The sequence below is a fragment of the Polyodon spathula genome, chromosome 10 (assembly GCF_017654505.1).
Source record: "Polyodon spathula isolate WHYD16114869_AA chromosome 10, ASM1765450v1, whole genome shotgun sequence".
Lineage (NCBI taxonomy): Eukaryota > Metazoa > Chordata > Actinopteri > Acipenseriformes > Polyodontidae > Polyodon > Polyodon spathula.
In genome coordinates, this window is record NC_054543.1 from 16,445,532 (window position 1) to 16,457,813 (window position 12,282).

General features: G+C 35.0%; 1 protein-coding gene across 1 annotated transcript in view; it reads right to left on the reverse strand.

Moving 5' to 3' along the window:
* LOC121321668 (probable JmjC domain-containing histone demethylation protein 2C) overlaps nt 1–11,667 on the reverse strand; it is a 112,116-nt gene extending 100,449 nt beyond the window's left edge. Inside the window, exon 1 of the mRNA XM_041260659.1 lies at nt 11,000–11,667. Coding sequence (XP_041116593.1) covers nt 11,000–11,155 — 156 coding nt within the window. The 5' untranslated portion in view covers nt 11,156–11,667. The remainder of the gene's footprint in view (nt 1–10,999) is intronic.
* Between the last annotated feature and the right edge of the window lie 615 nt (nt 11,668–12,282).

Genomic DNA, 12,282 nt, shown 5'->3' on the forward strand with positions numbered 1-12,282 from the left:
TGACCAACTCTGCTCTTATTACAGCTTTCAGCACCGTTCTGTAAAATGGTACCAATGAGTATATCACCATGTAAAGGAAGTAGCGTTAATGAATACGTTCATCATTTTTAAGAAAAGCACAAACACAAATACAACGACTGTTGAGTTCAGAGGCTCCTGAACAGGGTTTCAGCAGGAAACACAGGACCAGCCCCAGTGATGGAAATGTCAGGATTGCCAGCTAGACTGTTAGGGAGACATTTTCTGGGACATCATGGAAAATCAAAGCTTGACTGTAAAGTCTGCTCTGACAGAAAGAGAGGACGTTCAGCTCAGGGATCTAAAATCAACCACTGCTATGCCCCGCCCCTTGCTTTGAACCTTGCCACACAAAGTTAATCTACAAACAGTTACAAGTAAGTTTATCCTGAAACATCAGCCAAATATTTAATAAGAATAATAATTTACAAACGCTAAACATTAACGTTTTGTTTAATGTTTATTCCTACACTGAAGTAGTTTGAAAAAAAAAAAAAAATGCAATAAAAAGTTTTTTTTTTCCCTACTTCAGATATTTCTATAATATTTAAGGTAATAAGCAGAAACATTTTTAATGCACTTATGGGAGGAAAACCTGACATTGAGAGAAAAAAAACACAATTCATACATAAATTATAATTTCATATGTAGCAACACTGACCGCATGATAAAATACATATAGGAGCAAGTTTAGTGATAATGTGCAATATTTTGACAGGAAGAAGAGCTTTTCTTTTGCAGGTCAGACTCTTTTAGAATGTGGTGGCCATCTTGTTTGGGCAGGCTGGCAGCACAGTGTTCCAAAGCAGGAAGGCAGTGAAAGAGTTTACATCATCCAAACTAGCTTTGCCGTGATACAGAGAATTTAACTGTGGGTCCCTATTTATTTCTAATTAAGAATGTCAGACTACAGCAGCACCTTTTCTACTTTCAGATATTATTATTATTAATAATAAGCAAAAAAGTACATCAGTACATTGTAACTACGCCACCACACTTCACTGCATTCAGTTTATTAGCAAATCAGGAGACTACAGTAATATCATTACGCCCAACACCTATAGAACTAGCACTTACAAAATTAAAACACTTGTAGACTGACTTCTGTGTATTAATTCTGTGTATTAATTATGATGCTTTGCTTAAACGGTTTCAACTCTAAGTAACCAAGTTTAAAAAAAAAAAAAAAAAAAAAAAAAAAAGGACAGTGCGGGACCAGTTGACTTCTGTGCAGATTTTTCTGGCACCAGCAGTCTGCCTTTTTTTACTTATTTTCCTAGAGTAGAAAGAGCTTAACAGAACAAATCTAAAACTTCCCATACAAAATGAAATTCTGGGCCCCATTGCTTATGGAGTCAGTTTAAAAGGACGTTGCTTTGGAATATGGTTAAAAGAAGACTAGTTACAGCAGAATGCTTTACGACTAGCTTCCACTGGGTAAAGATTGTTTAAAAGTATAAAACTCCAAATGTAAGTTTAAAAAAAAATTGCAAAAGATGATTAACGTACTACATATTTAAATGAACAACAGTACACAAAATTCTTTATTTTATTGAATTACACAAGGGAATACAAATTCAGTTTTAAGCATGCATGCAGTATTAGCATGTAACAGCAAGTAACGGGGGGTGTAAAGTTTTATTTGCAGATTCTCAATTATTGACCTACCTGAAAATATATTGATCAATTATTGACATACCTGAAATTAACAAGGACCCATTACAACATTCCAAAACTACTGCAAGCTGGCTTGAAAAGGGTTGCTCTGCCAATCATGAGCCTTTGCCAGAACATAAATGTACACCAACCCACAAACAAATTTCAGGGAAATTCCAGGGCTAATTATAGAGATCAACAATAAAATTCTAAAGGAAAAAATATTTTTAAAAAAATGTTTTCATCAGCATATCATCGTCATTAAAGTTAAGCCTCGAGGTCTACCACAGAGTGATCACAATTCTACAATAGATGCCCCCTGAGGCCTCTCTATAATCTTGAAATGCAACTCTTGCAATTGGCACTACAGTTTAATACATCAAAATACAATACTGTACAAATGCCTACACTCAAAGAAATGCGTTCAGCTCAGGACACTTAAATTTTCCCATGGCCCATTATCTCTGCTACTGTACATCGTATAGCAATACTTCAAATAAGGATACTTATCTGTGACACAATGAGATATATTGCTAAATATTTTGCAAGCAGGAACACTGCGCTATACATTTTACAAATACAATGGAATATGCTTTCCTTTTCCAGGAATTTTGGAGTTTTACCACTTCCCCTGATCAATCACACTTGATACTTGTTTTATTATTTTTCACTTTCCTAATATTTTTAAAACCCACAAGCATCCCTCAAATCAACCAACACAGGAACATCTTCATGTGCAGCAAAGCAACTGCTTGTATTGTCAATTAAACAGATAACACTATGTTTTGCCTCTTCCTGCAGTCTCACGAGCAAGTTCTCATTAAACAGTGCTTGCAGTGTTCATTCCAAAATTCCACAACTGGGCAACCAAGCTAGATCCATGCATTTAAGCTGGTCTTCTGGGACCAGAAATGAACAACATCCTGCACTAAAGTGGAAACTACCAGCTGTGATTTCAAACTTGACGTTTTGTTTTAAAATGTTTAAATTGAACTTTCAGTAACTTTTGAATAAAGAACTAACTAATCAAACTGTAACGTTAGCTTTCCTATACCACAATAGCACCAGTCTTTTACTACAGTAGGCCTATATATGCACTATAGGTCTGCAGTGTTGAAAGTGTTAATGCCGTTACGTAAAGGATCAATATATTTATTTTTATTTTTATGGAAATAGCCGAACACACAAATTAAGCAATTTCTCACTATACTTCTGGATAAGACATTAAACACAGTGTAACAGTAGCTTCAGTCTAGAAGGCACACCTTCAGTTAACCTTGTTGCTTCACTGGTATATTTCATTATAGGATTTAATTGAAGTCCACCTGACTTTTTAAATTGCACAGAAATTGTTCAATGGCTCACAGAGAATAAAAATAAATAAATGTAAACGAGCCTTTTCAATCAATACAGTGCATGCATTATGTTCTCAATTGATACCAGAAGCATGTTCTTCCCCAGAGGAGCCCAGACAGGCATTTTACTTAATGAAGGAACCTTGTGACGTTTCCTAGAACCATAAATTAAAGTACATTGTCATGCAAACCATGCTGTGATGCTTTAAGATAATTCAAGCATTAGAAGAGTGATACTTACATGTGAATAAATAAGAATATGTTCTCTAACAACGATGTTAATCTCTTGATAGCTGCCTCGAAGAGGAGGAAGCAGCAGCTCGTTTAACTATGTCAACGTTTGAATTTTTGCCATCTTGTTTCAGATATGCAGTTCTTCATCGCCATTACAAGAAAAAAGCTGTCTCGTCTGCTGATCACGCTGCGTGTTGGCAGCGCCTCAAACATCTGCTAAAGGTCATGTTTCCACTGTATGGAACCAATCAATGGAGCCATACAACACTCCCGGTACCACAAGAAGTTCTAAACAAAGAATACTGTTTCACATAAGAAAGGAATCTTGCCCTAAATTTGAACGAAAACTCATGTTACAGATCGACTTACCCTCAGGCAGATAACCTTTGGCACATTGCATGTTAAGCCTACAGAAATGCTTGTGAAAAATCAATTTACATAAATTTCAATATGAATGCAATTCTGTATTAATGTCTGTTCAACTATGAACTCATTTGTGTGCTTCTGAATGAGTGACTTACAATATCTGTTACATTCAAGGGTTAGACACTTTACATACATGTAGCCTACATTTTATTTTTGAATGGTTATGTGAAATTTCTATTTCGGAAAAGTATACTGAAAATTAATTACATTACCTTCTTTAAACATACGCAGTTATTTTAAATGACTTCTTAGCCTGGGACCATCACTGAAAATTAAAACAAAGCAATCAAAGTTTTTTTTTTTATTTATTTTTTTTTATTAACATGTAACATTAAATGTATTGATAAAAAGCACCAGCAATGTCCTCGCATATCAATTCCAAGACTTGTAAACCAGTTATATGTTAGATTCTTTTAAGAATTGACATTTGTTGAAAGCAAACTACATCACTCTGTAAGCCAAATACAGTAGGTATGCTCCTACTATTATTTGTTTTGTTCCTTAAATGAAATGTTTTGTTTATTGATAGGACTTTACTGATAAGTTCCGCACAAAACATTTTCAACAAGAGTACTGTAAGTAGCTTATAAAATTGTTTTAAAACATTTATGTTCATGATTGTGAAATTAACTGTACTAAGAAAATAACATTGCAAAGCAACAGTTTCTTTCTATTCTACAGTTTGTTTCACACTCCTATGCGCTTTCTGCTTTTGTAATTCAATTATGAAGTTGCAATATCTTTTCTTAAATCACTCTTAAGAACTAGTTTGGCCTCCCAAGCATGTATGCATCCCCCCTGGAGTCCAGGCTTTCGAGGTGTGGTGTAGCGACAACACGTTTTCCCACTCAGCAGGGTTGCTATCTTCGCCTCAGGCATAAAAACACAGATCTTTAAATCCTGCCAAACTACTTGCAAGCCATGACAACCAATACAAAAGACAAAACAAACCTCACATTCATTTGCTTTCCAGATGTGTACTAATTTTACCAAAAGCTTTGAAAATAAGTACATTCATACAAGAAAAAGATCTGAAAGTTACATGGCAAAATTCCTTAAATCCCACCATTCCTTCAGCCATGCAGTCTTTTTTCTTTTAAAAGAGAAACTCAAGTCATGATTTAAAGTTACATTTATGTACTGAAGGCTGTCGTTTTAAATTAAAGGCAGTATTAACATTTACTAAAATGCAAAATCCTATTAAACAGTATGTGTGTTTCTACGTGTTACTACTTTGCATATAAGACTGGAGAATACAGTAGGCCTACCCCCTCGTTATTTTACAAACCTGGTTAATTCCCTGTTAGACCATGTTAACAGAAAATTGGACAGACTAACAGTATTCAGGTCAGGATTTTTTTAAGTGCAAATCATACAGTAAAATTACAAGGAGCCACTGTACACTTTACTGTACCTGAGATAACACAAACAAAACATTACATAAAAGAAACAATAACCCAAAATCATTACAACAAAGAGTGACCCATGTTGACCCTAATCAGGTTGCAATGTTAGTTTTACTTGACTTTACATGATGACATTGATCTACTGATAGCAGCGAGTGTAGAAAAATACTAAACATAATAGGAAGTGTTGATTCAGCAAAAAGTCACAGAAATATACCCTGCAATACCTTCGCAAAAGAGAAACTAATGTATTCTCTGCAACATACTGTACAAGCTCTCATTTAGATCGTAAAACTGCTTTTAATGTATATTCCTGTCCAAGGATGTACACTCAAACCCAAATGCAGGAGTAAAGTCACAGACTATAGTTTTTATTTGAAATGTTAAAAAACATGTTATTTATTTTAAGTTTATGACTTGGTATCAGTTGAAGATATTAGGTTTGCTAATAATGAAAATTAATTCACAGAAAATCACTGCCTCTACATGTGTCCAAGTAGTACAACTCAATTCACTATGCCACCATTTCCATCGGTAGGGTAGAATTGTAGCAGTCTGATCAGTTTATTATGGTCTACACTCAGGATTATTTTCAACAAATTAACGCTTTTAAACTGGTCACACCGGAAGATGAAAACAAAACATTAGTATAAAGTACCAACCTAGTACTTTGAATTTGATACATAGCTAAAGTGCATTTTTGTTTCAGGAAAAATCCTAAAGGTAAACATAATTAATTAATTTCCTCTAGTAATGCCAATTCTTTACTAATGGCCATAATTAAAATTGTGAATCCAAGACAAATGAATAACCTCTTTACAAAATATAATACAGTAGATTAAATTTATATTTTGTGGATGAATTAAAAGAAAATAAATAATTTAAACATGTATATGCTAATTGATACATCACAGTAGATCTCTCTTTTTCTACACTATCCACAACATAAAGCATGATGTAAAAGCAACGTTTATTTACTGCATGGACTTATTATATACTGCAGTGGTACTCAACTCTGTTCCCTCAAGATACAATCCAGTCCAGGTTTTTACTACAAGCAGGTTGTAATGCAGTTAATTGAAGCTGTTAAGAGGCAATTAACTAATTCTTAAAGAATCTTAAAGGGGGGCTCCCGAGTGGCGCATCCGGTAAAGGCGCTCCACGTGGAGCGCAGGAAGCACCCTATAGCCTGGAGATTGCCGGTTTGAGTCCAGGCTATTCCACTGCCGACTGTTGCCTGTAAACTGCGCAGAGCTGCGTTGTCCTCCGACACTGAAGCTCCGAGGAGGCTGCATGGAAGGCCTGCAGAGTGGAAAAAAAAAAAAAAAAGCGGTCGGCTGACAGCACACGCTTGAGGACAGCGTGTGTTCGTCTTTGCCACTCCCGAGTCAGCACAGGGGTGGCATCAGTGAACTGAGCCTAAAAAAATACAATTGTCTGCTTTAAATTGGGAGAAAAATGGGGCTAAAATCAACTGCTGACTACTGAAATTAAAAAATAAATATACTGAAAAAGCACAAACAGACAATGCACTTATACAAATTCAATTTACTTTTTGCAATCGTGCAATGCTGTCTTAACAATGTTGTAACCTGGACCTTAATATGACCCATTCTAAAGGTGAGGTTACATAAGGGTCTGTTTTCTCTAAAGAGTATTTTTATTTTTAAAACTGCTTAACACCAAAAAATACTAAAGTGGAAAAATTCAGAACCTAACAATGAATACAGTACATAAAATGCCACTGAAAACAATATCTGAGATGTTGGCTGTCCTGCTGGTAGTTCATCATGAACCTGATACAGGAGGAGGCTACCTGATTATCAGACAGAATTAGATGAAACAGGACACACACACACACACACACACACACACACACACACACACACACACACACTACAGGCTACACAAATTATGAACTAGATTTGATATAAACACAGATTGTCAGCTGTGTTAATAGACTTGTGTTCTATTTGCTATCATATGTTGACTGCTCCCCAGTTAAAGTTACTGGACAACTATTCAGGTTTTAAAGTTTTAATGAACATATACTATAACCACATTTAAAGTAAACGCTAAATGCAGGTAATTAATGGGGATCCGTCTACTGTGGTGAATAATACAGGCCTTGGCTGTAACTCAGCGGTACAAAACATTATTTTATAAAAGGCTACTGTATACGGTACTACAGTGCAAGCTTTGCAGCTTGCATTTCGCACAGAGGCCTTTTTGGTAGCTTCTTCTGATGTACTTGGAAACAAAACTGATGTGACTGCATAAAATATAACACAAGGATAAAAATAAGACAGTGCCTTGCACTTCTAAGCTACAGACTGAGCAAAGCTGAGGGGTTATATTAAACGGCATTCCCATAGAATGCTGTTCATTTCAGTTTTCATACCTAGAAAATTACTCAAGGACACCCTGGCTGGCAAGCACACAACCAATTATAAATCAACCATTGCAGTGCTTTACAAATTGATACAAAAATAACTACTAAGTTGATTAAAAAACCAAAACTAAATTTACCCTATCTGATTGCTGTTCATTGTGCATTAGCCCAAATCAGTATAATGTTTTTTTGTTTTGTTTTTTTTTCTATTCTACAGTACAATGTATTTTAATACTTCAGAATTTATTTAACAATATATGGCTTGGGAGAGAGCCTTACAAACAGTGTGGCAAACACTTTTTTGGTAATTAGGTCAAGGATTTCTGCCCTGTGGTAAGAAAAACAAGAACCTCAAGTATGCATTATTTACCCGGGTCCTTGTTTACTCTTTTTTTTCTTAAGGCTTGTAAACAAGTAAATGTATGTGCTATATAAACTGGTGTTTGAATCTGCAAATATTTTAACAGTGTATTTTACTGGTCTTAAAAGCATGTTTTAAGATTTATTGCGCTCCTTAATTTAGAATTGCCAACAACTGTTAAGAGCTTAATTTCAGTATCTAGTCGTATGATATGGATGAAACAATACATGACAATAACATCGTTCAGTCAGCAGACAATACAACATTTTGTTTATTCCACATACAGTAATTGTAACACTATAGGCTAAACTGTTACGGAGGAGGAGGGGGAAGGGAAACTGGAATGAACATCTGAGTTTCATGTTACATGCTGTTTTGTCAAGCCACAAATCAGTTATTTTCACTGCAGTTAGTTTTTGTTTAATATTATCCTTTTATTACACTGCACTTAAACGCCCTTGCTACCCTGAAAATGTGCAAATTATTAAAAAATGCGTATGTTCTTGTATAAAATGTTTTGTTTGGATATTTCTCTTTTAAAAATACTTTCACGAACAAAATCAGTTAAAACATAATTTTCCGACCAGAGCACTCTTCATAAGACCAAACACACGCTCTGAAAACCTAGACAGACTATTTCATCACTGTTAGAATCCAATAACAAACACTGAAAATGAACTGCTGGGATCCATTTATTAAACCCAGTTGTAGATGCAGACTAATTATTTTGTATTTCTTCTTCTTGGACAAATAAATTGCCTTCTTGGTAATTGTAAAATAAAAACAGCTACTGTAACATTAGCATGTTTGATAAACCCTACTAGCACAGCCCACAAACACTGATGAGAATAAATTATGCCTTGCTACATTACAGGAAAAAGAAGCTACAAACAGTAATCCCAAAGGAAGCATACAAATAGATGTGTGGCAAGCACCATGCCAGATGCCATGTCCTCCCCCCCACTATGTCAAATTCAACCAACCCAAACATTTTATCTTAAAAATATTCAGAGCTCAGAATTTTTATAATTCCTTTTTCCAATAAAGACAAGCCAATGACACATAGTCCTAGTACATGGTGCACATACTGCTCGCTTCCAAGGCAAAATAACTGTTCTCAGCATTTCTACACAGCATACTCTGCAAAGGGTAAGGAGGAATGTCAAAACGACATTGATATTAAATCAATATATTTAAAATGGGTTACAAATCTTTCCTTCAATAGTATTTGCAAAAAGCACAACAGGAGAAAAAGTGTTTTGTTAAAACTTACTTTACTAGGAAAATGTACTATGTGCTAAAAGGATTTCAGTGCTGAAAACATAATTTAAAAAATGCAACAAAGTAAATAAATAACTATCTTCTTTGTTCTAGACCCCAAACAGCTTCTTACAGTAGTGTATGAATGGGTTATATGTCAAACAGGAAGTATGCAATTTCTGCATGTACAATTCCTCCATAACCTTAGTTCATCTTTTCAGAGTATAGCATTACTATTGATGCCCTGAAGCCACCTCCCTAAAAACAAACGAACACACACCTAAGCTGTAAAATAAATACAACTACATCCATTCAAAAGGAAGGAGGGGGGGGGGGGTGCCAGCTACCAGCAAATATGCTATTAATGAGTAACTTACACGGTTTTTATTGACTTTTTAATGAACAGATGAACAATGTTAACTTAAGAAAACTTGTCATTACAAATACTGATTCTGAAAAAGTGACTTATTTAATTAAATATATTTGTTCATAATATTGTTATGTCATCTGCATATTTTGAAAACAATTTGTATTTTATAATTGGCTGTTTGCAATCAACTGTGTTAAAATCCAGTAGCAAATTAAAACAAACACAGCAGGATTCGAGTTCTTAGCTGGTTATCGACAGAAAATAATTATAATCTCAGCAAATATTCTACACATCCGACTGAATATGAAAACAGGCTGGATTATTTAAAATGTATTTTAAAAGGTCAAATTATTATTACCAATTTAAAAAAAATAAATAAACAATGTAATATGTAATTCCTAGAGATTTTCCTTTGTCTTTCAAGTCACATGATAAGAAAAAAAACACACATGTACTACAGGAATGATTTACAAATACGACAGTGTAAAATGGCTTTATGAGGAAAAACAAATATTAAAAACTCGTTGTTGGTATGTGGTGGAAAATACCTATATACACAAAAAATGTAAAATGTAGATAAAAAAGCATTGCATCCAATTGCATTTGCGGGGGTACATTAAGAATAATGAATACTAAATGTGGTTAATATAAAAAAAACACAACTTCTGTACTATCATGAAGTGCTGTGTACAGATATTACGTATGCTCGTGTTTATTATTAATAAGCATACACCGCCCCTATATTCCCAGTGACATTTTTGACAGCTGGAATGCTCTCTGTCCAATGCAAGTTAATATCACTACCTCCAGATTCACACAGATCTGCATGACGTTTATTTTAATTGGAATTAATTATTACAACCCAGTTATAAAAAGATTTAACGAACGTGATTTCCCCTTCAACAAGCAGGTCGTGTTTAGGAATGCATGTTTCGATGTCTTGTGTAAGCGAAAAAAAAAAAGCTTCAGTCAAAAGTAATTTAATCCTCTATTCATCTATTGTTAAAAAAAAAAACGCTCAAGTCAAAACTTGCCTGCCTGATTTGACACCCGCGTACGATCAACGTTTTATTTTTTCAACACAAGCCAATGAAGCAGTAAACTACACCAGTTACATGAATACTATGTTGATTTTTAATTCAGCTTATTAGTAAAGATAAACTAACTGAAATGTAAATATATGTATGCGTTCTTACGAGTAACGTAGGTAGGTTTTAGAATGTATATGTCAGGTTTGGCTGCGTTGAATATTAAGCTTGTGTCTAAAATACGAATCACAAATACAACGAATTAGCAACCGAGAACTGCCAAAAGCGAGGAAAATACCATGGACTCTTTTCCATATCGATAAGTACAAGCCAGGAAAGATACACAGCAGGGCGGTAGTATACACATGACGAGTAACCCTAGAAATGTGTAGCACATAACAACACAGCCCTGACACTGTATCTTGCAATGTTTTCCAAGATTGTCCATAAAGTCTCAAAATACAGAGTGTGTGGGTTAGCACCCATTTCTTACCGTCAACTCTGGGTTGTCGTTGTCCCGGTGGGTCACTGCACGGATAACCCCGGCTCTCCATCCCCAGCGCCCGATCTCCCCGAGCTCCGGCAGCTCCTCTCCGCTTACACACAGGAACCGCTTCCCGACCAGCTCCGGCCGCGCTTCCACCGCCATAGCCCACAAGACAGAAAAAGATCCTTGGGAAACTTCAGCTTTACCGGCCGGACATTTTCTAACTCAAACGGATTTGAAATAAGAAACAAAAAGTAACTGTTATTATATATTTTTGGGTGTCGGGCACAACCCGGGGATTTAAATTTCGTTCTGCCTCCTCCAGTAGACAGTCAACTCTTCGCTCCGTGAAACTGAACATAGGAGCCGATCACTGCTAGCGTACAACTGGTATCCCTCCGCCTTTCTGAGGCACAACACCGCAGCGATCAGACTTCTCCATTCGCCAGACACGCATTCATTCTCATTGAGAGACAGCTCCTACTACTACGGCTACTACTCCGACTACTACCTCAATTGACTGTTAAAAAATAGTGCCCTGTCATTAAAAAGGAGGAAAAAAAAAGCCCTAAAGAAATGTGAAGAAAAACCTGCCCGTCTTGTTGCAGGGAAACATTCAACTAACAATACTGTCTTTGTTATTCCTAAACAACCTTTCCCTTTTTTACATAATAGAAAGATATTTTAAAAATAAGGTGTGTGTGTGTGTGTGTGTGTATATATATATATATATATATATATATATATATATATATATATATATATATATATTTTATATTTTTTTTTTTTTGAATTAGTTTCTGACGTTATAATATAATTTTAATTAAAAAACTGCTAATTTTAAATTTTATATTATGCATTTTTTATTATTATTATTATTATTATTATTATTATTATTATTATTATTATTATTATTATAACAACCCAAATCCATCCCTACTGTCTTTTATTTCAGAAATTGTTTATGGTTGAATAAAGACTTGGTTCACTTCTTGTTACCGTTTCCTGACCAAAAAAATGAGTATCCTGCTGAACATTTTTTGGATGAAGGCGATGTACATCATCAAAGACAGATTGTTTTTCATGTATTAGTCATATGCATAATATAGAAAATGTGTAACAATATGCAGTTTAATCTGGTCTATTAAAATGATAAATACAGCTGTTGTTCTTAATACAGACATCGTAAAACCTGTAAATGTACGACAACGTGGATCTTGTATTTAGCAATGTTAGAGTCAACAAACCGAACGTTGTGGAAAACAGCTGCAGGGTTAAGTGCCACGGGT